General features: G+C 52.0%; 1 protein-coding gene across 1 annotated transcript in view; it reads right to left on the minus strand.

The window, feature by feature from the left end:
- Positions 1 to 2,663: 2,663 nt before the first annotated feature.
- NPTXR (neuronal pentraxin receptor) overlaps positions 2,664 to 26,634 on the minus strand; it is a 24,916-nt gene continuing 945 nt past the window's right edge. The window contains exons 2-6 of the mRNA XM_004374042.1: positions 26,365 to 26,631; positions 8,444 to 8,669; positions 5,847 to 6,094; positions 3,174 to 3,353; positions 2,664 to 2,888 (exon numbers count right to left, since the gene is read on the minus strand). Coding sequence (XP_004374099.1) covers positions 2,664 to 2,888; positions 3,174 to 3,353; positions 5,847 to 6,094; positions 8,444 to 8,669; positions 26,365 to 26,631 — 1,146 coding nt within the window. The remainder of the gene's footprint in view (positions 2,889 to 3,173; positions 3,354 to 5,846; positions 6,095 to 8,443; positions 8,670 to 26,364; positions 26,632 to 26,634) is intronic.

Raw genomic sequence — 26,634 nt, forward strand, 5'->3', positions numbered from 1 at the left:
CACCGCTTCTAGCTCCTCTTGCCCTGACTTCTTGGCTATGCTGGGAGCAGCTGAAGAAAACACCAAAAGTTATGGACGTGTCCAGCTGGCAGGTGCTTGATTAATGGATGAAGGGAGGATGCGGACTTTGAGTTTTCATCTTCCTGGAATGGAAATGGGGTCCCAGGCCCCTCACCAAAGATCCAGACTCAAAGCCCACACTCCATTGTCTTCATTTTGTTCCTGTTCCCTTCAGAGGGCTGACTAGGTTGACTCAGTGCAGGAACAAGGCTCAGACATCAGATGTCTTGTCATCACCACGACAAAGCACAAAGACTGGGGATGATGCACCTAGGTGGGCTCAAGTGACAAAAGAAGTCCCATCACCTTCCTCCCAAAGCCCTTTCCTTCCTCTAAGGCCCCCAGAAAAGCTGCTTCCCTAAAAACAATAACAAAAACCAAATACAGCTGGGCGTCCCCGAAACTTAAGTTCGGAATTCTGCCATCACCCCAGCAACAGCACGTGTGTCGTTATGGATGAGACACTTGACCCAGCACTTGAGCTGATGTCATTGGCTGTTACCGGGGCAACCTAGATCTCAGCAGGTTTTGGCTGAGCCCGCCATCCATTGCTTCTTCTTCCAAGAGGAGTTGGACCGGAGGTGCTGAATAATCTATTTGTGCTCTTGAAATGGAAACAAGGATCTGGGGGCTGGAGGTGACAAGTCTTGGAGAGGCTTCCACAGCATTGGGCCCCACAGCCTCTAGCTCCTGCATCATGCCTTGGGCTAAGGGGCCAGAGGAGTGGAGAGGGAGTACAAAAAGGGGGGAAAGGCAATAGTGCCTATGTGAGCCAGGTAGCCTACAGCCCAGACACCTGGTAGGTGCTGGCAGGGGTGGGACACCTGCGTTCTCAGCTCTCCATTCCCACCAGAGTGAGCAGAGATCATACCCTCTTCCCCCTACCTCCTTGGAGGTGCCAAGATGTCTGGGTGTTGCATAAAGGAAGATGTCCCAATTGTCCTGTAGGAAAGCATCCTGATCTCTCAAATGTCCATTCTCTTGGGTGTAGGCTGGACTCACAAGCCCTCTAAGACAGGCAGTATGGTGTGGGGAAAGAGCACAGAAGAGCGAGTCAGAAAGCCTGCGTTCTAGTCCTGGCTCTGCTCCATTGTGCTGTGTGATCCTGTGCAAGTCACTTGCCCTCTCTGAGCTCTTCCCCATCTGTACAGGCAAGGGGTCAGAATGGATGGCCTTTGTCAGCTCTGACATTTTCCCACTGTTGGTGTGCTCGTGAGGTCTCAAGTTTGGGGACCAGGAACCACCAGCCCTTTGAGACAGCCTCAGCTAGGCAAGGGTGCCAGATGGGGGATCTAGAGGGAGGTGATTTTCTTACAATCCATGTGTGAGATTGGCCTGCCTTGAAACTTGCCCTTGCCCTTAACTCTCTGGAGCCAGCTTCTGACCCTGACCCATGCCTATCCTGATCCTATCTGCTGCCCAGTCCCAAGACCTGCCCTTACTATGCTCCTGGGTCTCCTGGGGGATTCCTGGGCTTGCCCCACCCTATGCACTTGGAATCACAGTTCATCTTATGCTCAGTCTGGAGGTGCTCTCAGGAATGACCAAAGCAAGGGCCTCAGCTTACAGATGAGCAAGCCCAGGCCAGAGAGGGCAGGGCCTTGCAGAAGGCTACACAGCAGGTTAGCAGCAGGGCTGGCTAGAACAATGTTTCTCTCTTGTGTCCAGTGCTCTGCCCACCACCATATACTTCTCCCTGTCCTCTCAGCTTCTTCCCTCCCCAGAGGTTGCAGGGACACACAGAGGGAGTGGCCAATGTGGCTCTGCCAGAAGCAGGATCCCCTGGGGCATGGAGCCTCTGCCTTAAGCTGGCCTCAGCTCAGGCTCAAGCAGCCCAGGCCTTGTCCTGGGCACAGAGGCGGAGGGGTGGCTACGCCAGTGGGCACAGCTGTGGGTGAGAACAAGGGGTGATGGGGCTGGGCCAGGCATGGAACCAACATTCAAGCAACTTCACACAACGAAACGAGGAAAGAGGGGGAGGAGAGGGGGTAGCCTGGGGGGGCCTCCATCAAGGTTCTGATGCCCTTGACTGGCAGCTGGAGGAAAGGTGGAGGAGGGGCGAGTCTGAGCCTCCCATGCCTCTGTCTTCCCCTTCTCAGCTGGGGGTACTGATCTACAGCCTGTTCTGGCCCTGAAGTGGGAGGCACCAGGCCTGCTGCATGGGGGGCAGTGGGGTGGAGCCACCCCCACCACTGAGATCATGGGCCCTTCCCCCATATACAACCCATGGGGGGTACTGTTGAGAATAGTGGAATCAAACATGATGGATGGGACAGGGTGGGGGTGGCAAGAGAGGGTTCCGCTGTAATGCCAGAAGGGTGGGCAGAGCTGTGAGCACTGCTACCCCCTCCTGCCCGGCCCTGGACTCAGCCCAGGCTTGACCTGGTGACTGGAGCTGCTCATCCCCATCTAGGTGGAGTTGGGGGACACACCCATTGCAGGGCAGGGCATTCTGGAGGTGTGCGGAGGGTGGGGAAAATGAGAGCCATGGCCAGGACTGGAGCAGAGGGGAGGCCAATGTGTAGGCAGGCTGAGAAGGGAATGCGCCCCCTTCAAGACCCCGAAGCGGCAGGCAGGGGTGGGGCCCTGGATGAGGTGGCTCCTCATGGCTTGACCCTCTCCTTGCAGACATCAAAGGTGGCCTTGGTTGCACCCCCGAAGGCCTCCACCAGCTTGTCTTCCCAGGGGAGGACGTTGCCCGGCAGCAGCTCGGTACAGTTGGCAATGCCCAGGATCTGGGCAGGTGTCAGGGCATGGTCCCACAGGTTAAACTGGGCAATGTCACCCACGAAGGCCTGGGTGGCATCAAACCGGCCACCGAGGGTGTCCTGGCCAGGAGAACAGCAGAGAAAGGAGAGAGAAATGGAGTGAGGGAGCAGAAAAGACAGCAGGCAGACACAGTGAGTCAGGCCCTTGTCCCTGCCAAAGCCCGCCCCCACGGGTCTAGCCCCTTGGGCAGGTCTCTGCTCTCCCTGGGCCTCCGTCTGCTCATCTGTAGAACGGCTGGGTCAGCAGGAATGATCACTGCTGTGCTTTCAGGTTCCCTCTGCCCATCTCCTCCTCCTCAGGGGCCCTGGGGAGATCTGCTTGGGTGACGCCAGCCTAAGCCTTACCTGCTCCTGGCCCAGGATGAGGATCCCATGAGGCTTGATGGGGTGCCAGGCAGCCAGGTTCTCGCCGGAGCCCTGCAGCTCACCATCCTGGTAGGCAGACCACAGGCCATCCCGCGTGGTCCAGGAGATGCAGATGTGGTGCCAGCCATTGTCCTTCAGGCTCAGGGGCAGCTGGGCCACCTGGACACAGGTCCCCGACCCCAGGTCAGAGGTGCCACAAGGCCCAACTTGGAGCAGTGGGGGAGGGACCATTGCCATTTCTTCCAGGGGCTGATCAAGGCTTGTCCTCCCCCTCCTTCCAGCCCAGTGTCTTTCCCTGACCCCTCTACCCTCTAATTCCCATCGACCTAACCAAGTGGCCTCACTCAGATTACAAGGGGTGATTCAATGTTGCTTTTCAGTTGCTTCCTGGGAGTTCATTCCTCTTTAACAGGCCCAGAAGGCCATGTAGGGTAGGAGCTGTGTCTCATAATCCTTGCACAGCGTCCAGACCATAGCAAAGGCTCAAGATGTCCTGGCCCAGGCTCTGTCACCAACCCCCTGTGTGACCTTGGGGAGGCCGTTTTCCTCTCTGAGCCTTAGCTGAAAAGTGAGGAGGTCAGACCAAGGATGGCAAATATACAACCGGTGTCTCTTCCTCCACCCAAGGCAGACATGGCTAATCAATCACGAGCCTAGACTCAGCCTCAGAATCTTTCTCATCATGGTGCTCCGGGAAGCCACTGCTGATTGATTATAATTGGCCTGTGAGATGAAAGGTACTTGCTGTCTGTGGATTTGATGTTCCCAAGGGGCTCTTTGCTCTCATAAATTCTCAGAGATTACAACTGAATGTAACCTTCTGTGATGCCTATTTGGTGCCAGGCCTTGCTCTGGACATTGGGGATATGGACCTGGTCTTAGCCTTAAATCAGATGAGTCTGCACAGGAGGGAAAGATTTCAGGGATAAAATTACAAGACAAAATAACATAGGAGCCATAACGGAGGCACAGGCTGTGAAGGCCCAGAGGAAGAGGGGGGTATGGGAACAGAAGACAGGGTGTCTGAAGAATGCCTGGGAGGACAATGGAATCTGTCTATTCCACTTAAAGGCCAACCAAGTGAAGGGCACAGCATAAACAAAGGCTTAGAGGCTGGAATAAAAGGAGAACAGTGAGTAGCCTGCGAGGTTGGTGCTCAGAAGGACTCCAGAGGTGCCCGGAATAGTTCAGGGACTAGGGCTGTCCAGTGCCCTGTCCAGGGTGCTGATTTCCTTTTAATAGGAACTGAGCTCTGATCTTGGGCAGGGGCAAGGACTACAGTCAGTGGGTGTATAAAGGGAACAGGATAGCATGATCTAGATGTAGCCTGGCTACCCTGGTCTTCTTAGCACCACATGAGAAATTCACTACCCCATGGGCCTATCTCCTTCCTTCTCACCAGGACACCCATGAAGGGCAGCTCCTGTGGAACTGGGTTTGGATGGGTGTCAACCACTCCCAGCGGCTCTACATGGCTGTGGGCTGGTCACAGGTAGGTGTGATACATAGTGTCTGTATTTACAGGGGGTTTCAAAAGACTGCCATGCCTGCAAGACCCAAAGCAACATGGCAGACAGGGGAGGGTATTTTTGCGGGAATGGAGATGATAAGAGGCTTGCCTTCCCCCAGACTTTTAATCACCATACCCCTGCAACATCATCTCCCGCCCAAGGCCTGTCCTTGTCCTGTCCTACAACCAGACCAAGGGAGGAAGCTGGGGGTGAGTCCTGGGCATAGGAACAGGAACAGGAAAGGGGTTAAGAGGTTGTTTCTGGAGCCTGAGACCCCAAATCATATTATCACCTCTTCACCAGCTATGTGGTCAGGGTGTGTCATTTCCCCTCTCTGAGCCTCAGCTTCTCCATCTGCAAAATGGGGATAATGCTGGCACCTGCCTCCCAGTGCTGTTGGAAGGGACATGTGTGATAATGTGAGTGAAGTGCTATTAGCACAGAGCCTCGGATAATAAAGATAGCTTACATTTATCAAGGCTCGCTAAATGCTAGCCTCTGTTTAAAGCACCTTACATGTATTTAAATCACTTATTCCTCACAGCCTATGAGATACAGACTATTATCAATCCTGTTTAGCAGATGGAGAAACTGAAACATAGGGAGGGTAAGTGACTAGTTCACACTGTGGGTAAATGGCAGAACTAGGATTGGAATCCAGCATTCAGGCTGCAGAGCCTGCCCATGCACCATTCTCCCCATAAATGGGCAGGGACAGAGGGCCTAGACCCTGGGGAGTGGCAGGGATGAGGAGCCCGCCAGCACTCCCTTCCTCTCTTTCTCCTCAGAGAAATCCTTGGACCTCACTTCCTTCTCTTTTTGCCCAGGGGAACCGACAGGGGCCCTGGCGAGATCTCCAGCCCTGCCTCTAATAGCTGGGTTGTGGTGAAGTCACTAAAGCTCATGTGCCTCATCTGTAAAATGGAAAAAACACCTAACACTTCTATTAGACACAAGCCCCTCTTCAGCCAGGACCATGTCTCACCTGTCTTTATATTCCCAGAACCCAGCTTGGCACACAGTAGGCATTTAATGTGTACTGAATATGTTAAGCAGGAGAATTGAAAGAGCCAATCCACGTGCATGTTTGGGACCCAGCCCAGCCAGGACCCACCGAAGTCATGTAGGGGCCCCTGCTCACCTTGTCGTTGATCAGCAGCTCCATGGGGTCATGGCCTGCCTCCAGAAGCACTATTTCATTGGCCTGCCCAGGCACCGAGTAGGAGAAGGGGGTGCCCTGGCCAGTGCTGCCGGACCGGGACCGCAGCCACATGCAGACAGTGAAGGCGTAGAGCTCAGGCAGCGCCTTCCGCATGCGGGCATACATGTAGTTGTTGCGGATTGGGATGCTGATTTTGAAGGCGTCCGGGGGGCTGTAGGCTGAGGATCCTGAGGGGCAGGGTAAGGCAGACATGTGAGGGTCAGTGGACACTGATGAGGGCAGGGTGGACAGGGTGAACATCAGAATGACAGCTAATCATTCCTGGACAGCTGCTATGGGCCAGGCAGTGGGCCATGTACCTTCATGTCCTTCTCCACTCTGCCTCTGTGTTGATGGGGAAGTTAAAGTGCACGGGCCCTGGACTTGAGATGTTCTGGGTTCAAATCCTGCCTCCACCACTTAACCATCCATGTGACCTTCAATAAGTTAAAGGTTAACCTGTCTGTGCCTGAGTTTCCTCAGTAAAATGGGGCTAATAACATTTCCTCTCTCCCAAACCTGTGTAAGGGCTGAATGGGACAAAATATGTAAAGAGCCTGGCCCGTAGTAAATGAATATGGTAATACAACTATTATCATTTCTATAGTGCTTTGCCTATTTATTTAACACACACTGTAGTGCTTTCTGGAAACCTTGTGGCATAGTGGTTAAGAGCTATGGCTGCTAACCAATAGGTGGGCAGTTCGAATCTACCAGGCACTCCTTGGAAACCCTATGGGGCAGTTCTACCCTGTTCTGTAGGGTTGCTATGAGTCAGAATTGACTCAATGGCAACAGGTTTGGTTTCTGGTATAGCGCTTTCTTTCCCAGGCACTGTTCTTTTACGTATATTCTCTCCTTTATTCCTTGTAACAACCCTATGAGATAGGGTTCAATAAAATCCCTATTTTACAGATGAGAAAACCTTGGCACAGAGAGGTTAAGTAACCTTCTCAAGGCCACACAGCTAGTAAGTGGCAGAGCTGGGATTTGAACAAAACAATCCGGGGACCAGATTCCTGGACTCTAAGGTATCTTTCAGTTCACAGTTTCTGGGATTCTATGTCTTGAATATAAGAGGGCTGTCTGCAGGGGGTAGATTGGAGAGGCACCACCTCTAGGGATGGGGGGTACACTCAGCACACTCCCAGGGTGGGAGGCCATGGGCACTGCCATCTGCCTGGCACCTCCTGATTCCTGGAAAGGCAGGAACCAGCTGGTCTCCCCCTGCCCCAGCTGGTTGTTGAGGGCTGGGAGGGGGTGGGGGCTGGGAAGGCAGGTCCAGGGTTCCCAGGTCTGCTTGGGGCTTGGGGTGGAGACTGATGTGATGCATCACGGCGAGCGAAGACGGGATTCAGTGACTACCTCTTTGAACTCATTTCATAGCTGAGTAAGTTGAGCCCCAAGAAGGGAAGAGACTTGCCCATGGACACACAGACATCCAGCGTAGCCGCCTACCTCCCCTCTGTCCCTGAGGGGACACACCTCCAACCCTTTAGGAAACACAGTGTAGAAAGATTGGGTCTGGGCATTTGCCACTTAACCCAGTAGGACTGGGTAAGGATTGAGGTTGTCTTTCCTGCCCCTGTGCTCTAGGCGGAGTGCTGGTCACAGAACCCACCAGGCCCACCCCTCCTCTGCCTCTGTGCCCCTGCTATGGCTCTTCTACTCCAAAATTCACTTCTTCACATTTGCTTTCAAGGACTAGTTTGAGGTCCACCTCCTCCTTCAGGAAGTCCTCCTGGATCTCCTCCCCACATCTAAGCCAATCCCACCCAATTGCTCTTTTCCCCTAGTCTTCCCAATTTTTCTGTAAGCCTCTTAAGGGAAGTTCCCACAAGGTTTCAAAGCTGAAAAATCCCTGAGAACACATGAGTCTTCAACCTCATTTCTCAGATGAGGAAACTGAGGCCCAAGAAAGGGAAGTGACCTCCCAAAGTCACAGAGCAAGCCAGTGACAGATGCGGGACCAGGAGCCAGGCCTTCCAATGCTCATGCCTGCCCACTGTCCACTACATTATGCTTCTCTGGTCCCCTGGCAGTGCCAGGTCAAGCTGTCAAATGACAAAATCCTGACTGATTCATTGAAGACATGTCTTGTGTGGCGGTTAAATGCATGGACTTGGAGTCAGACAGACCTTGTTAGAGGGTTAGCTCTGCTGCTTGCTGGCTGTGTGACCTTGGGCAAGTCACTGGACCTCTCTGAGCCTCAGTTTCCTCATCAGTGAAGTGAGGATAATAATAGTACCATCCCTGTGAGGTTTGCGAAGATTACACCAGCTGGAGTGTCAAGTACTTAGCCCAGTCCTGAAACACAGTAAGTGCCAGATAATGGTAACTGTTAATAACAATGATAAGGATAATAATGTTCCCTGATTTTTCTCTCCCTCTGGTGTTCTGCAGCCTCCTGCTCACCATCCTGTTCAGCGTTAGCCTCTAGATAGTACGAAAACTGCTTTTGAGTGACTCTGCTATCCAAAGACCCACCCTAGGACCAAGGCCTCGCACACCCTACCCTCTGTGGGCCCAGGACCTACCATGCTCCAGCTCAGCCACACGGCCCAGCAACGCGTCCAGCTCCTTCTCCACCTCCTGCCGCTGCCGGTGGCTGCTGTGGCTGAGGGCCGCGCGCTCCTTCTCCAGTGCCAGCACCTTGGCCAGCAACTGCCCCTCCAGCTCGTCCATCTTGGCGTGCAGGGTGGTGGGCACTGCGGGGACCGAGGATGGGGCAGCTGAGAAGTTCACACGGGCCGGGAGCTCCTGCTGCTTACAGGGCAGAGAAAGAGGGGCATGTGAGGTCACTTGGAGGGAGGAAGGAAAGAAGCATGGGCCTGGAGATGCCCCAGGTGAGTGACCCCACGTGAGCCTCAGTTCCCCACATGCAAAGTGGGGATAGCAATTCCAGCTTCAGCCAACACGTGCTTCCTGGGTGCCTAGCACTGGGTGATGAAAACAGTTAAGGCTCAAGGCACTTGGCTACTAACAGAAACGTTGGAGGTTCGAGTGTACCCAGATGTGCCTCAGAAGAAAGGCCTTGCTGTCTACTTCTGAAAATCAATCACTGAAAACCCTAAGGAGCACAGTTCTACTCTGGTACACACAGGGTAGCCAGGAGTCAGAATCAACATGATGGCAACCGGTTAGTTGGTTGGTAGCAGGTTCTGTTTCCAGTGTTGATGCATAATGGTGAGCAGAAACAGACCTGGTGCCCACCCTCAAGAACATCTCCGTCTATGGTGTGGGGAGGGAAGCAGGGAAAGGGCAGGGGGGGCTGGCATGGAGTGCTAGAAAAGGTCCCTGGGTGGTTCTAATGTGCAGTTGGGGTTGAGAGACACTGCCTAGTCCCGCATGGCTGGAAGGACTGACAGGCCCTCCAAGGGGTAGACTGTTTTAGTCTTTGTTCATTCACTCACCAAGCTCCTGTATAGCTGAAAGGTGGTACACCAATAGGCCCTCCAAGGGGTGGGCTGTCTCAGTCTTTGCTCATTCATTCACCAAGCTCCTGCAGAGCTGGAAGGTGGTACACCAATAGGCCCTCCACGGGGTGGACTGTTTTAGTCTTTGCTCATTCACTCACCAAGCTCCTGCATAGCTGGAAGGTGGTACACCAATGGGCCCTCCAAGGGGTGGACTGCCTTAGTCTTTTCTCATTCACTCACCAAGCTCTTGCACAGCTGGAAGGCGGTGCACCAATGGGCCCTCTAAAAGGCAGACTGTCTTGGTCTTTGCTCATTCACTCACCAAGCTTCTCTAAGATGATACTATATGCAAGGTTCTGTGCGGGCACAACCAAGGGCGTCCAGGGGTATGGTCATTCCAGGGTAAGATCACAGACTCTGGAGTCAGACAGCCCAAGGTTCAAGTCCAGCTCTCTAACCAGCTTGCTATGTGACCCTGGGCAAATCCTTTGACCTCTGTGGATCCACTTCCTCACATTCAACACAGGACAACTAGCTACTGAGAAGGGCTGTAGGAAGGGTTAATGATAAATGCCAATAAACAGATTGTTTGTTGAAATTTACTGTCTGTGGCTGTCTTAGTTATCTAGAGCTGCTATAACAGAAATACCACAAGTGGATGGCTTTAACAAACAGAAATTTATTTTCTCAAAGTTTAGGAGGCTAGAAGTCCAAATTCAGAGGGCCAGCTCTAGGGGAAGGCTTTCTCTCTCTGTCAGCTCTGGAGGAAGGTCCTTGTCTCATCAGCTTCTGCTTCCTGGTTCCTTGGAGATTTCCATGTGTCATGGATTGAATTGTGTCCCCCAAAATTATCTGTCAACTACAACTAGATGGTGCCTGGCTACCACCAATGACTGTTCTGACAAGGATCACAATAGAGGGTCCTGGACAGAGCTGGAGAAAAATGTAGAACAAAATTCTAACTCAAAAAAAAGACCAGACTTACTGGCCTGACAGAGACTAGAGAAACCCTGAGAGTATGGCCTCTGGACACCCTTTTAGCCCAGTAATGAAGGAGGTTCACCTTTTAGCCAAAGATTAGACAGACTAAAGGGGCACATCAGCCCAAGGGCAATGACTAGAAGGCAGGAGGGGACAGGAAAGCTGGTAATAGGGAACCCAAGGTTGAGAAGGGAGAGTACTGACATGTCATGGGGTTGTTAACCAGTATCAGAAAACAATATATGTACTGTTTAATGAGAAGCTAGTTTGTTCTGTAAAACTTCATCTAAAGTTCAATTTAAAAAAAAAATCTGTCAACTTGGCTAGGTTATGGTTCCCAGTATTTTATGATTGTGTACCACTTTGTCATCTGATGTGATTTCCCTGTGTGTTGTAAGTCCTATCACTATGATATAATGATATGGATTAGTGGCAGTCATATCAATGAGATCTACAAGATTAGATAATGCTGTAAGTAAATCTCTTTGAGATATAAAAGAAGAAGCCAGCAGAGAGACATGGGGACCTCGTACCACCAAGAAAGCAGTGCCGGGAGCACAGTGTGTCCTTTGGAAATGAGGTTCCTGCGTGGAGGAGCTCCTAGGCCAAGGGAAGATTGATGCCATGGACCTTCCTCCACAGCCGACAGAGAAAGCCTTTCCCTGGAGCCGACATCCTGAATTTGGACTTGTAGCCTACTAAACTGTGAGAGAATAAATTCCTTTGTTAAAGCCATCTACTTGTGGTATTTCTGTTACAGCAGCACTAGATGACTAAGATATCATGTGTCTTGGTATCTATTTTACCCTATCTCTCTTCTTAGCTAGCTTGTTTAAACTCTTATAGATCTCGAAAGAGATTGACTCAAGACTAATCCTGTCTTATTAACATAACAAAGACAGCTCATTTCCAAATGGGATTATAACCACAGGCATAGAGGTTAGGATTTACAACACATATTTTTAGGGGACACAATTCAATCTGTAACAGAGTGGTTCTGGGTGTGCTCTGACAACCCCTCATTCTGCTCAGAATGGGGACCAAGTGTTTAGAGTCCCCTGTCCCAATTTATGATCCCAGCAGTCAGGAAATTTGGAGCAAGAGTCAGGGAGTCCTCTCCTTCCCCTTGCCCTGCTGGAGGAAGCCCCTTCTGGGGTGAAGGAAGGCAGGAGGCCACAGGTCCAGATTTTTGGAGGGGGCAATCTCTGGTGGACATGTCATGGGAACATCAGTAGGAGATTAATAATTCACTGAGCTTCTGGGAGCCAAATTAAACCTCTCCCGCCTCCTCCGGCTTCCTTCCTTCTCCTCGTTCCCCACTGACAGGTCCAATGCTTTCCCACTTCCCAGAGGCCTGCTGGTTCCTGCTCAGCCTAGCCCTGGGCCCTGCCCCCAGCTGAGGCCCCAGACATGACCTCATTGAATTCTCACATTCATTCACTGAGCAAATATTCCGGGAGCACAGACTATGTGCCAGGCAAGGCCCTAGGTGCTGAAAAACAGCTGAAAACAAAACAGAAACCAGAGCACACTAAAACCTTCCCGAGTGCCCCAAGCAGAAGGGTCAGCCTTGCAGCTTGTGGCAAGTACAGGAGACCCCTCTCTACCCTCATTGGCCCAGTCCTGGCCTTGCTGTTCATCTTCTGGGTGACACTGGGCAAGTTCCTTAACCTCTCTGATCCCCTTTCGTAACCATGTGACAAGGGGATAAATGTGTTCCCTGCCACAAAGTGCTGGGGACAGAGGATGCGTGAGCAAAGCGCTACGCTCAGCAGCTGAGACCCGGGGGCTGCCACCATGGCGATCCCTTTTTGTGCTGGGCAGTAGTAGTGACCTGGGGCTGAGCAGGTGGAGGACTGACCCTTGGCTCTGCCATACTATTTGGGGGACGGAGGGGTGACCTCACTGGTATCATTTTCCCTCATCTATCAAATGGGGCTTGGAATGGCCAATTTGTGAGGCTGCTGTCAGAATTAAATGACAGGGTGTGGAGGAAGGGCCTAGTCAAAACCTGCCCAGTGTTAGGGTTCAAGGCCAAGGGTTCCAGCACTTGGGGTAATAGGAAGACCTGAGTGGGGTGCTCCCAGCCGCGGTCTGAGTCCTAGCAGGCACCTCGCAAACATTCACCCACTGGATCTGCTTAACGAGCCTGTGAGGTAGGTACCACTAGTGTCCCCATTTCACGGGCAGGGACACTGGGTGAGTCACTCCAAATCACACCGGGAGCAAGCAGCAGAGCCAGGATTTGAACCCAAGCAGTCTGGCTCTCCAACCCATGCTCTTAACCACTCCACACTCAGCCTCTCCCAACATCTGCCCTGTGGCCCCTCTGGGAACCCTCCTCCCTCACTGTCTTATCTGTCCCCAGGCTCTGCTGGGTGGCCAGGTGGGAAAGGTGGGGTAGCCTCAAAGGGCTGGGGTTAAGTACCAGCTCACACTCTCCCTTTGTGTGCACGTTTGTGTGTGTGTGTGTGTGTGTGTGTGTGTGTGTGTGTCGGCAACCACAGGCAGGACTCTTGAGCAGCTTTTTCCAGAAAGCCTTCGGTCCTTCTCCTCCCCTCTCGCCATCTGCTGGCGGTGGGAAGGGACTGAGGATCAACCTCCCCATTCCAGGCTGTGAAATGGGGCAATGAGAAGCAAGTCACTGAGTGGTCCAGGCTGCCTCTGGGAAAGGACCCCACGAAGCAGCTAGGGCTGTGGGGGGCTCAAATCACCTTAATTGTCCACCCATGTCCCAGGTAAGAGGTCACAGCCATCCATTAATGCAGATGCCTGCTTGGCCACCAGGCTGAGGTGGAGGCCAGGTGAAGTGGGAGGGGAGATGGCTGGGTGACCAGCTCAGTTTACCTGGCTTTACTCCTGTTACGCTAATCTTTGCTATCCTAGCAGCTCCTTCTAACCCCTGAGACACCTACAAATCCTGGCTCTGTTATGAACTAACCACAAAACCTCAGTTTTGCCCTTTGTAAAATGGGACAACTGCTCCCCACTGTCCATTCAGGTGTAAGGATGGGAGGAAAGAGCGGAAGGCACCAACCCTCATGGACTGTAAAAGCATTATGCAGACTGTGAGGCTTGGACACATTAGCTGATGGCCCATGGGAGTGACAAGGCCAGCCACTCTGCTATCTGAAATGGCTGGACTTCCAGAATCCTCAGGCACAGGCAATTAGCTCATGGGGCACATTTCCGTCTCAGGGCTGGAAGGGGCCAGAGCAGCACCTCCTCAGCCCCCAGCGCTGCTCTGCCTGGCCTCTATCTGATGCCTCAGTTCCCCACCCTCCTACATACCAGTCTTGGCGTGAGAGCCACATGACTGAGTGAGATCCCATGCCAGGCCTGTCCTTGCACTTCACACATATTACTCATGAATCCTCACGGCCACTCATGGAGGTTGGTACTCTAATTATCCCCATTTCACAGATGGGGAAACCGAGGCAGACGTCTTTTTGAATTTTCTACAGTGATGGGGCTGGGCAAAGCCGATGCCTCCTCTCTCTGGCAAAGCATCCCCCCTCCCTCAGAGGGAGAAACACCTGCCAGGAAGACAGGACACGGAGGGCTATTTACACAGATGCTGTTCTGAGGAGAAAACGTGCGGGCTGAGGGGGCGGGCGCACAAGCTGTTCTTTTGTCAGAGCCGCCAGCTCTGCAGCTGCCAGGAAGGCAGGGAGGGGGCAGGCTCGCCCTAGCATGTGTGGCCCCCTCCCCACTCCATGTATGAATCAGAAGAACATGACTCCCTGTCCCCCACCCCACTTTCCCATCTGCTGCAGGCACAGGCTGTGCCGCGTGGGCTCCTGGCCTGATGCCAAGTGGGCCCCTGGCCCAAGATGGGGGGAGGAGTGGGGTGGGTGGCAACACCATCATCCCCACTCAGCTCCTGATGGGCAGGAAAAGGGGGGCTCAGAACCCATGGCCTGTCCTGCTGAGAATCTGGGGTGGGAGATAGTGTAAATACACAGGGCCTGGAGCCGGGGCCCAGGGTTCTAGTCTCAGCTCAGCTGCTAATGTGCTGAGCTCATTAGCACTAGTAACAGTAATGCTCACAGCACTCACTGTGTGCCAGGGCCTGCACCGGGGAGGCCCTGTGCAGACACTTCATGCCCTTCTCAACAACCTGGGGAAGGAGGCAGGCCCACTCCACTGATGAAGAGACTAGGGCTCAGAGACGGGCAGTCACCTGCCCAAGGTCACACAGCTACAAAGTGGCAGAGCAGGACTCCAGCCCAGGCCCTCCTCGTTCTGTAACCGGGGCCCATTCCTCCATCTTCCCTAGACAGTCTGGGTCTCCCTTTCCTGATCTGCCAATGGGACAGTGCCAGCTGCCCTGCTCGCCTCAAGGGCCATTGGGAGAGGCTCTAGTGGCCATGCCAGGCTGTGGAGGCCCCACAGGCAGTGTCAGACTAGGGTATGGGCAGCTTCACAGACGGGAATGGGGAGGAGGGCCCTGCTGGCAGGGTGAGGCTCTGAGGCTGAGAGGACACAGAGACCACCCAACCTCCTGGTCTCACCCCAAGGTGAGTGCCTTTCCTGCGGGGAGCAGGAGGAAGAGGCCAGCTTCAGAGTCAGGGTCCGACCCTCTATATAGCCCACCCTCCTGGAACAGCCCAGAGTCTGGTTCCACGGGCTGCAGGGCAGGGAGGAACGCGAACAGGCTTTGAGGGTAGCAGAGCTGGTCACATCTCCTTGCCTCCCCCATCTGGTCACCCCTAAGTCCTGTCAGTTCTGTTGTAACTGCCCAGGCTCACACTCCGGCTCCACCAACTGAGTGAGCTTGTTACATAAGGGTTCTGGGCCTCAGTTTCCCATCGGCAAAAGGCACAATGATAGCACTGCCTCATAGCATCTCAGTGAGGATTCAATGAGTTAATAAACATAATGTCCTCAGAGCATGATGTGCTATTTAAGTGTCAACTATTACTATTATTACTATTAATATGACTTAGATATCTCTTGGAGTGGTCCACCTTTTGCCATCTACAACCCTAAATGTTTAATCATTATATTGGGAGAAAAACAAGCAACTGAAGGACATACCCCACTTTGATATCGCTTATGTAAAGTCATAAAACATTGAAAACTATATTATACATGGTTAAGGGACACACAATTAGGTAGTAAAAGTCTGAAAAAGTGCACGAGAGAGATCAATACAAATTCAGGACCTTGGGGACCCACTGTCGGGGCTGGTCGGACGAGGGCCAGGAGTGGGGAGTTTTGGAGGGGCATTGGCTGGTTGGAAATGTTCTGGTTCTTGAGCCTGGGTGAGCATGTGGATGGTATTCTTCACAGCTTTTTTTAATGCCTGAAATATATGATTTTCTTAAATTAAAAAAAAAAAAAGAAAGAGGAGGAATCCAAAAGCGGAATCTTGAATGGCAGAATCAAACCCCAAGTCTTAACCATAATCTCAGTCGGCTCCTTTGTCCCTGTCCTAGCCCAGGCCACCAACCCCTGGGCTGCGTCACAGCAGCCAGAGCCAGCCACTGAAATCACAAATACAGCCATGTCACTCTCCTGCCTAAAATCCTTCACTAGCCCTCCTCCCTACCCCTGTATAAAGTCGCAGTCCCCATCCAGTCCCTCTGGCCTCAGTCCTCACCAAATGACCATCCCCCCATCCCAGCTAGCTACACTTCACTCCCACCCATAGTTTCCCAGCTTTCCAACTGCCCCAAGCTCCCTGTCACCCCAGGGATCTCCGCATGAGTGGTTCCTTCTGCCAAATTCTGCCAGGAACACTCTTCCTGTCCCCCCTCCCCTCGCCAATGCCTGCTCAACCTCCAGATGGGAGCTGCCGTGATGCCTGGGCTAAGATTCTCCAAAAAGAAAGAAGAGTCCCAAGGGCTTTTCTGCCCACCTGGGGCTGCGGAGCCTTCGTTTACTCGTTCATTCATCCATCCATCTGTCAACGTGTGCTGCAGCAACATGGTGTCGTGGTTATGGGCTTGGATCTTTTCCAAGCTCCTCACTTACTACATCTGTGGCCTTGGGCAAGTTGCTCAACTCCCTGACCCTCAGTTTCCTCATGTGTAAATGGGGATAATAATAGTACCTACATTTTATAAGTAAGGATAAAATGAAAGAATGTATGTAAGGTCTGGCATATACTAAGTGGTTGATAAATTCTCATAACCATTATTATTATCCATTCTTATTGAGAACTATGAATTGACTCGAGGCAAGTAACAACAACAATATTACTGAGAGGCAGGAGGGCACAGTGAGTAAACGTGTGGGCCCTGGATCCAGACTACTTGGATCAAAAGCCCAGCTGAGTGAGCCAGGCACGTTTCTTAACCTCCCTGAGCCTCAGTTTCTCATCTGTAAAATGAGGATAATAACAGTCACGTGGTTCTTATGGGATTAAATTGTAAGGCCCTTGGAAAGGCCCGGCACAGAGGGCGAGCTCATCCCTGCCGCCTCTCACTGAGTGCTGCTGGGTGCTGCAGCTCCAGGGCCCATGCTCGCCACAGGCAGTGCTCTCAGCATCGTGAAAGCGGCAAGGACACCAGGCAGGGAGGGACGGGCTCCGTTTGGGAGGAGGGGCTGGGGTGGTCAGGGAAGGCTGCGTGCAAGAGCCTGGGTGGGGCCCATGTCAACCTGTTCCCCCATTTTCTCTGCAGGAGCAGATCCAGCAGGCTGCTAAGACTCAGTGTAACCCAGGGAGGGAGGAGGTGGGACAGCGAGGGGCAGAGGCCAGAATGATTTTTCAGTCCTAGTCCCCCAGTACCAGTTTGGAGCTGTAATGAGAAGTCAACGAATGGGCCACTGTGCACCGGGGGGCCCAAGTCAAGATGAACAGGCGGTGTGGGTGAGGGCGGGGAGGACGACAGGAGCAGGGAGAAAGGCTCTCTGGGAGGCCCTGGTGCTGGAGGCTAGAGGGCGGCCGGGTCTGCCCCACATGCCCCCCTGGGCTCCGAGACCCCAGAGGGTGCCTTAGGACTCCCACAGCCTCAGGCCTCATGCCCAGCACCCCCTGCCAAGCTGCTGCTTTGAGAAGGCCACCCAGAACTTCCTCTCAGGCCCTGTCTGCCCACCCACCTTCTGGGCTCTAGCCAAAAACCCACAGCAGGGACTGAGGACCTCCACTTCACTTTAATCAGATATTCTGGCTGTGGTCTTGGCTCAGCTGCTGCTGTGCTGTGTGGCCTTGGGCAAGTCCCTCAGCTTCTCTGAGCCTCAATTTCCCTTGGAGTAAAATGAGGGGCGTGGGATACGTAAATGGTCCTATTTTGGGTTGGCTGCTTCAATCCCCGTCCTAGGGTTCAGTGGGGATGAAGTGTCCAAGATTCTCCTGGGAAGGCACTCCCACATTCTTCACTCGGTGAGGAGCGCCAACCTCTGACCTCATTCCACCTCCCACAGGCAAGAACTGGCCAACACTTCACAAAATGGACAATAAGCACAAGAAAAGGTGCTCAGCAGCATGAGTCATCAGGGAAACAAAAGCGAAAACACAATGACCACTACACACCCACCAGAACAGGGAGCATTTTTTGAATGACCATAGCAAGGATGGTGAGGACATGAAGCATTGCACAGGCAGGCGAGGAAACTCTCACAACCACTTGGGGAAAACGTTTTGTAGTGCTTGCTAAAGCTAGACATGCCTCTCCTATGACACAGCTGTTCTACTCTTCAGTGTATGCTCAAGAGAAATGAGGGCTCATAACCACCAAAACACATCACAAGAATGTTCACAGAAGCTTTGCTTGTAGTAACTCAAAGCTAGAAACGACCCAGGAGTGTGCCCCTAGTAGAATGGGCAAATAAATTAAGGTACGTCCATACTGTGCTCTAAGAAGCAAGACTTTGGTGAGACTTTGGCTCGCTTACTTTGGACACATCATCAGGAAAGACCACCAGCTAGAAAGGAACATCAGAGTTGATAAAGTGGAGGGTGGGCAAAGGCGAGGAAAGCCCTCCATGAGATGCGTTGACACGGTGGCCAAAACAAGGGACTCAGACATCACGAAGATGGCATAGGACGAGGCAGTGTTTCGTTCTGTTATACATAAGGTTGCCATAAGTGAGAGCCAACTAATGGCAACAAATAACACCAACAATAACAATGACAACATATCCACAAAATAAAACGACACAGCAAATAACAGCACAGCCAATAGTAGGCAGTAAAGTATTCTCTAACATCGACACAGGCAACATTTCTGAATGCCCCAGGCATAATGTTGAGTGAAAAATGCCAGACACAAAGGGGTACAACTGTATAACGTTCAAACACATGCAGAACTGGTCTATGTCTGGGAGAAGTTAGGATAGTGGTCACCTTCGAGGAAGTATTGGCTTTGGGGGTCATAAGGGAGCCTTCTGGGGATGCTGGAGATGTTCTGATGCTCGAGCTGGGTGGTGGGTTCATGGGTGTATACATTCGTAAACATTCACTGAACTGTACACTTAAGACTTGTATCCTTTATAAATAAGCTATGTGAGATCTTATGTATTTTGAATGTAAGATATATCTTAAAAAAAAATCCCACAAGTAAGACCCTGCCTTCTGTCCAAGCAGCCCCTGCCAGGGTTGGAAAAGCAGGAACGGTCTCCTCTCCTGGCAGAAGGTCTTCCAGGGACTGGAGGCCTCCAGGCTACAGGATGGCAGAGCAAGAGAGGCCTTCTGGGGCACCCTACCCACCCATCCCATTTGATAAATGGGGAAACTGAGGATTAGAGAGGAGAAGGAATTATCTGAGGTCACAGCAAGTGAGTAGCAGAGGCAGTGTTTAAAAAGCTCAAAACTCAGGTGCTACCATGGGCAAGAGTAGAGAGCTAAGGGCCTCCCAGGATGGGTGCCCTACCTGGAGATAGGGTGAGGTCAGTGTGGGGGTACAGCCAGGTCTGCAGGTGATGGGGTCCAGCTCCTCACTTCCTAATACCAGCTACTATTCCCGAGTTTTTATTCCCTGCCAGGCCCTGTGCCAAATGCTCTACTATTGTCTCTGTCCTATGAGGGAGGTGTTGTTTTTTTTAATGTCCATTTTACAGATGAGGAAACTGAGGCTGAGAAAGATAGCAGCTTGACTAAAGTCACAGAACTCTCCAATGACAGAGCTGGACAGTGAACCCGGGTGGTCAGGTCTGGAACATGATTCCACACTCCAGCTCTAGAGGACGACCAGGGCAAACCCTCAGTCAGGGACTGGGAGGGGGGAGACTGAGGGAGGACGCTGCCATTCCACACCCTCAAACAAAAGACCAGTAGGCAGGACCCTCTCCCCACATTCTGCTGGCCCCTGGTCACCTCCTCCTCTCACGCCCTCCTTCCCTGCAGGGTCAGGGGAACCAGCACCCACCAAACAGTAGCTTCCAGAACGGGCAGCAATGTAAGAAAAAAGCAAAAACAATCTATATATATTTCAGAAAAGGCATCAATAAATCTTATAAGCTGCTGTGTTTATCTGCAGATATCCCCAAGAACTGGGGGTCTGAGGGTGGTGTGTGGGGGCACAGGGGCTGGCCACACACACAATGCATGCACAACCCACACATTTCCTATTCAGGAGGCATCTGCTCAATGACTCAGAATTTTAGAGCCCAAAGGTTCCCCAGAACAAACCCAGCCCCTCCTCCCACCCATTTTACAGATAAGAAAACTGAGGCCCAGAGCGGGAAAGTGGTTAGCCTTTAGTCACAAGTGAGAAGAGCACGTAGCCTTCCTATTTCAGAGACTATTTAGCACTGGAAGAGAATCATTTTATCAGAGGGGGAAACTGAAGTTGGGAACAGGTGACTGCCTGGTTCGGTGTCCCTCACACTCTTGGAGCTTCCTTTTCGTCATCTGTAAGATGGGGATGTACAGATTACTTCACAGAGCTGAAGACTGAATACACTAAATAAGCTAATACATATACAGTAAGTGCCTAATAAGTGTTAGTTAATGTTATCATTATTATTACTAACGATCCCACAGCAAGCTTTCTGATTATCTCACCAGCCTTCATGACAAGCTTTTGAGAAACTCACCCCATGGCACTCGCTCTGGGTGCTCTAAGACAGAAATGGTCCAGGGCAGTGTCGAGCAGGAGGTATGCCCTCACCTGTCTTGCTCATTCTTCAAAGACGAGTGAGGTCTGACCCCCTCTGAATGGGTCTAGAGCAAGTGATGAAGAATAAGAGCTCCGGAGCCAGACACCACCAAGTTCAAATCCGAGCTCCACTGCTGTGTGACTTTGGGCCAGTTTCCTAACCTCTCCGAACCTCAGTTTCTTCATCTATAAAAGGCAGCTAGAATAGTACTTCCCTCACAGAGTTTTTATGAGGATTAAGTGAGATAAAGTACAGTGCCTGATACTCAGCCAGTGTGTGGGTGCAGACCACAGTGGGTGACACTGTCAGAGGGGGTGACACCAAAATGACTGTCTATAAAATTTTTGTGCAGTGTTTCAGCAGAAATTTATTATTATTTTTTTCATAAAAAGTATCCCTGTAGTCAGTTATAACAACAAAAACATTTTTTGTAAGCTCAGCTTACATGTATTAATACACCTACAAGGCTAAAACTCTATGCTAATTTCCTTTTTGAACCTTCTAATGCGCTCCGATCAGAGCTGTCATTATTACCCAATTACAATGATGCTTTGAATCACATGGTTTCACCTGCATGTGCTACAAGCATGCGCTGCTGTTGTTTTTATAGTCGCTGATCTTGTCAAATTTTCTGGTGTTTTAGCTACAATATTGTGGTAATTAGTATCTGTGAACCTATAGCAATAACTTTTTTTGAGAATGAAGTAGTAATTAAAGGGAAAGGAGGAGAAAAATCAAAAAAGATTTCCACTCAGTTACTAATAATGTAACTAATAATGTTGTCATTCAATGTAGAAAGATTTTACAAAACAATTTTGTTGTGAGTATTCGTATAATCTAAGAAATATTACAGTTAAGAAATTTACAACTATATCACGTATTATTCTATGATTCAAACTGATAATAAACATTACTGAGGATTCTGTATGGTCTGGTTCGGGAGGAGGTGCATGGGGCGAGTGACACCATGAGTTACTGCACTGGGTGACACCAACCCCAGTGACACCACTGCACTTGGCAGGCGCTAAGTGAGTGCTAAGTGCTCAGTTAGTGTGAGCTATAACTGTTATTAAAACAGAAGTCATGGCTCCCCGAGTCCAGGTCCTCTGTGAACACCAGCAGGGTGTCCCTTGTCATGGCCTCTGCTCCAGGGTTAGGGGAGGCCACCTGCCTACATGATGTACACTGGGTTAAAGATGTGGCTTTACGTCAAAGAAATGCTGCCTAAGTTGATCTTGAAGTTTCATTTTACACATATATTAAATTAGTGCAAAAATGGAAAACTGGAGCATCTGTACATGGCTGGTTGCCACATAAATGGTCCAATCCCTTTGAAAAGTGATTCTTGGCCACAGCCGTAAAAAGTCAATATCCTCTGACCCAGTAATAGCACTCCTGGGAATTTAGCCTAGAGAAATAATTCAACAGACTTAAAGAGAAAAAAACAAAAACCACCAAACAAACAGCTATCTGCATGAAACTGATCCTGCGATGAGCATCTGGAAGAAAAATAATTAGAAGCAGCCCATATCTCCAACAACAGGAGTCAGGTCAAGTGACTGATGGGCGGCAGAGCTGCGGATGAATCGGAGGGAATTATGGCAACATTAAATGGTAATTACACAGCGACCCAGAAGCTGTAACAATGTCTACATATGGGAAAGGGCTGCAAGGGGGCTGCACAAAGGGATAAAAACACTCAAACCAAACCCACTGCCAGAGACTCGATTCTGACTCATGGTGACCCCACGGGTTACAGGATAGAACTACCTCATAGGGTTTTCTTGGCTATAATATTTCTGGAAGTAGATTGTCAGGCCTTTCTTCTGCAACCCTGCTAGATGGGTCAAACTGCCAACCTTTAGGTTAGTAGTCAAGTGCAAACCATTTGCACTACCCAGGGACCATTCAAAAGGGATAACCCAGAAACCAAACCAAACCCCTTGCCGTCAAGTCGATTCTGACAGAGTAGAGCTGCCGCATATGGTTTCCAAGGAGGGGCTGCTGACCAGTGGCTGGATTCCGAAGGCCGACCTTTTGGTTAGCAGCCGTAGCTCTTAACCACTGCACTGATAAGGCAGTGGAATTAAATGCAATTTTCCCTCCAAAAATCTTTAGACTTTATTCAATGAACAAAAACAACAACAAAAACAGAAAGGAAAACACGAACAATTTCCTCCTAAGCCCTCAAATGTGGCTCCCACTTGAGGCCTGGGGGGCGGGGACCAATCAGCTTTACCTTCCCTCCCCTTTTTAGTATCAGTGGGGAGAGGGAGAGGGGACGCAGAGCCCTGCAGGCAGCGATGGAGGCAGGGATGTGCTGAGGATTATGGGAGCAAGGGAGGGGACAGAGTGTGATCATGGAAGGCTTCCAGGAGGAGGTGTTCTCAAAGCAGACTCTTAAATGAAGAGCAGGGATGCACCGGAAGTGGACTAGGCAGAGGCAAGAAAAAACTGGGAGGTGGGTCTGGAGAGCTGGGCCACATCTGACATGGCAGCCTGGGAGCAGGCTGAGGAGTTCGCACCAAAGGCCTTTCTACAAGGGAGCTCCATGGAGGGGCTTAAGGAAGATCCCTGGGGCTGCAAAGAGAAGGGCTGATGGAGGGGTGCCCTGGAGATAGGAGACCAGTAAGGAGGCTGGTGCAAGCACCCAGAGAGAGACGAGGCTGACAGGAACAAGGGGTCGGGGGAGGAGCCAAGGATAGCTCCCAGGTTTACACCTGAGAAGCAGGTTGGGGAGGTGCTGAGTTCAGGTGGGAACGTGTGAGGTTAGGGGGTGGGTGGGATGTCCAGGGGCTCAGCTGGATCTACCGGCCTGGAGCTCTGGAGGGCAATCTGGGCTGGAGGGGCGCAGTGGAGCGGGGTGTTAGAAGCCCTGGGGTGTGGCTAAGTTCACCCAGGGACAGTGAGAGTGCCGTCAGGCGGAGTGCTAACTTTAGAAGACCGTGCAAGGAGCAGAGAAGCCACAGCCAGAGAGGGAGGTGGAGACGCAGGAGCGGAGAAGCCAACGGCATGGAGACTTGGAGAATGAGGGAGTGATCGGAGGGGTCAGGTGCCCAAGAGGGGTCCAGCAAGACTAGGATGGAAGAGTTCCTGTCTGATTTGTCCACTTTGGTGACTTCAACAAGAGCACTTGGGAGAGGGAAATAGCGGCCAGGAAGTGACCCTGAAAATCGGAGGGCATTCTTGTGGGGATGCTGGATGAGAAGAGAAGGGGAGAAATTGGATGGTGGCTAGAGGAAGCATGAGGTCCCGCTGACACCAGTCGTCTGACCCCACATCTGTCGGGCTCCAGAGGCCAGCCCCTCCCAAAGCCCCCAAGGCTGGCTCTGGCTGCTGCCAGCTCCAAGGGTAGACCTGGTGGCCAAGCAGCCCCCTGCCTCTGTCTCTCCATGTCCACTGCACAGAAAGCAAGAGGGCATGTATGTGGGGAAAGCCAGGGTTCTCCCAGCTAGGAAGGTTGACCTGGTGCCAAAGCCCAGCCATCAGGATCCCCTCAACCTCAGCAGGCTAAATGGAGGGGAGCCCACCCTGCCAAGTGCGACAGGTGCTGAGGGAACAGGCCCAGGGCAAGCCCAGCCTGCCGGCCCCAGACATGGGGGAGCCACCTGTGCCATATGTGTGTGTGGGGGGGGGCAGGGGCTACGGTAGGCAAGGAGGAAGTTTACTGAAAATCAAATCTTTTTTTTTTTCTTACTATAATCTGTTTCCTAAAAGGAGTGTTTGTTCCCATTTTGATTTTTGACTGTATTAAAATAAAACAACTTAGTAATATTTTAATTTCAATGTCCATGGAAGCAACAGTCAAGAAATCAAATCATGCATTGCATTGGGCAAATCTGCTGCAAAAGACCTCTTTAAAAGTATCAAAAAGCAAAGACGTCACTTTGAGGACTAAGGTGCACCTGACCCAAACCATGGTGTTTTCCCAGTCGCCTTATATGCATGTGAAAGATGGACAATGAATAAGGAAGACCGAAGAAGAACTAATGCCTTTGAATTGTGGTGGTGGCGAAGAATACTGAATATACCACGGACTGCCAGAAAAACAAACAAATCTGTCTTGGAAGAAGCACAGCCAGAATGCTCCTTGGAAGCGAGGATGATGAGACTTCTTCTCACATACTTTGGACATGTTAGAAGGGGGGACCAGTCCCTGGGGAAGGATATCATGCTTGGTAAGGTAGAGGGTCAGCAAAAAAGAGAAAGACCCTGGATGAGATGGATTGACACAGTAGCTGCAACAATGGGCTCAAACATAGCAACAATCGTGAGGATGGTGCAAGACAGGGCAGTGTTTTGTCCTGTTGTACATAGGGTCACTATGAGTCGGAACCAGCTGGAAGGCATCTAACAACAACAATATTATAGCTTAATGATAAAAATAGTAGTTACTCAAATGGATTGAGTACTAGCTGTGCCAGGCACTGTTCTGGAAGCTTCACAGGGATGAACTCACTTAACCCTCCTAACACTCCAATGAAATAGCTGCTATTATTATCCCAACTTTACAGCTGAAGAAACTGAGGCTCCCCTTCACTGCTGACTTTCAGCGTTTCTTTGATTATTTTTCTGCGCATGGCCCTCTCATTCTAGAAACCCCCACAGAGCTGGTGTGGGGAAAGAAGGGTGCTGGCCTGGCAGACAAGACCCTCTTGCATCCTTCCTGCCTCTGCCACTCACTCGAAATATGACCTCTTGCAAGTTAGAGGGCTGGCTGTGATGGCCACCTGGCTGCCACCGTGACACTGTGAGGCGGGTACCAATCCCAGCACAGACTCTCGGGAGGGCCACTGGTCATGGGCAATGTCAGCTATCCATATGGGCATCCCTTGTACTGCTCTGCCAGGGATGGGGGTGTCCCTGCATTTTCACCCTCCCTCTGCTTTGCCAGCTGCACTGTTTGGCGGAGGTCATGGAGGGGGCAGCTGGTGCTTTGGCCTCTGTCTCCTCCCTCCTTCCACAGATCCAGTTTTGAATGTTTGTAAGGCCCCTAAAGCTTGACTAACTCTCTTCCCTGGGGTCTTGAAATGTGATGGCTGGGGGTGGTCAGTGTCTCCTGCTGTCAGTCCTGCCCAATCTGACTGTCCTGCTCAGTCTGACTGGCTGCCCCTCTGGGGAACCCCAGATAGCTTCTCAGGGGGAAGAAGGGGGTCACACCTCTCCAAAGGGGGGTAATGACTGTCCCAGGGTCACATAACAGCCAACAGCAGATTCCCCCTGAAGGACCCCTTGTGTCTGGCTGGGTGCCTGAGCCAGGGACATCAAGAAGAGGGGAGTGGAGGAGGCAGAACAGGGCGGGGCCCTACTCCACCCGGCCCACAGCCCAGAACTGCAGGCTTCAGGGCATCAGGGCCTAGCGGGCGCATCTGAGCTTCCTGCTGTCTGTCGTGGTCTTAGGTGGGTTGGGAGCTATGGTGGTAGAAGCGGGTGGGGGCACCTGGGTTTGACTTACGGCCACTCTGTTCCCTGCTCTTTGGCATGAGAGGAGGACCTCGAGTCTCTTGGGTAGTGTGTCCCGTGTCGGGACCATAGAGAGTGAGCGTGCTTTGAGAGTGTCGGAAGAAGGCAATGAAAATGGCATTTAAAAGCTCTTAGTACGTGCCAAGCATTTTCCCATCTAATCAACTGATCTGAATCAATCACCACTACAAGTGGGCAGGCATTGTTATACCCATTTTACAGACGCAGACACTGAGGCTCTGAGCGGTCAGTGCCGGGAGAGGAGAATGGAACGGAAAAGAGCCTTTCTCACGCGTTCCCCGTGCCTCCAACACTGTGCAAGACGCTTCTCCGAGTCCCCTCCTGGAAATCTTCCAGTCTCACCTGCGAGTAGTAACGCTCATCCCCGTAACACCGGCGGACATGCGAGGCTGGGAGACCCTCGGGGACCACCCAGGGGTCCGGCAGCTCCGCGTCTGCCGCCGGGCACCGGAATGACTGCGAACGTGGCCGCCGCCCGGGTGCCCCTCCCACCAGGCCGGCTCCCCGACGGGGCGGGCAGCGCTCACCTCGATGCGGTCGATGCGGTCCCGGAGGGCGCGCACGGCGTCCTCCAGCTCCAGGACGAGAGCGGGCGAGTCCCAGGACCCGTCGGCCATGGTGTCGCGCCGGGGCCCGGCGTCCTGGAGGCCGCGCGGCAGGCCGCTCTCGCAGCGGCCCAGCTTGCGGGTGAGCTCGCGGATGGTGTCCCGGTCCGCGCGGATGCGCGCCTCCTGCTGCAGCGCCGTCTGGCGCAGCTGCTCAGCTGTGCTCTGCAGCAGCAGCAGCTCCTCGCGCTC

This window comes from Trichechus manatus, unplaced genomic scaffold (assembly GCF_000243295.1).
Source record: "Trichechus manatus latirostris isolate Lorelei unplaced genomic scaffold, TriManLat1.0 scaffold00027, whole genome shotgun sequence".
Lineage (NCBI taxonomy): Eukaryota > Metazoa > Chordata > Mammalia > Sirenia > Trichechidae > Trichechus > Trichechus manatus.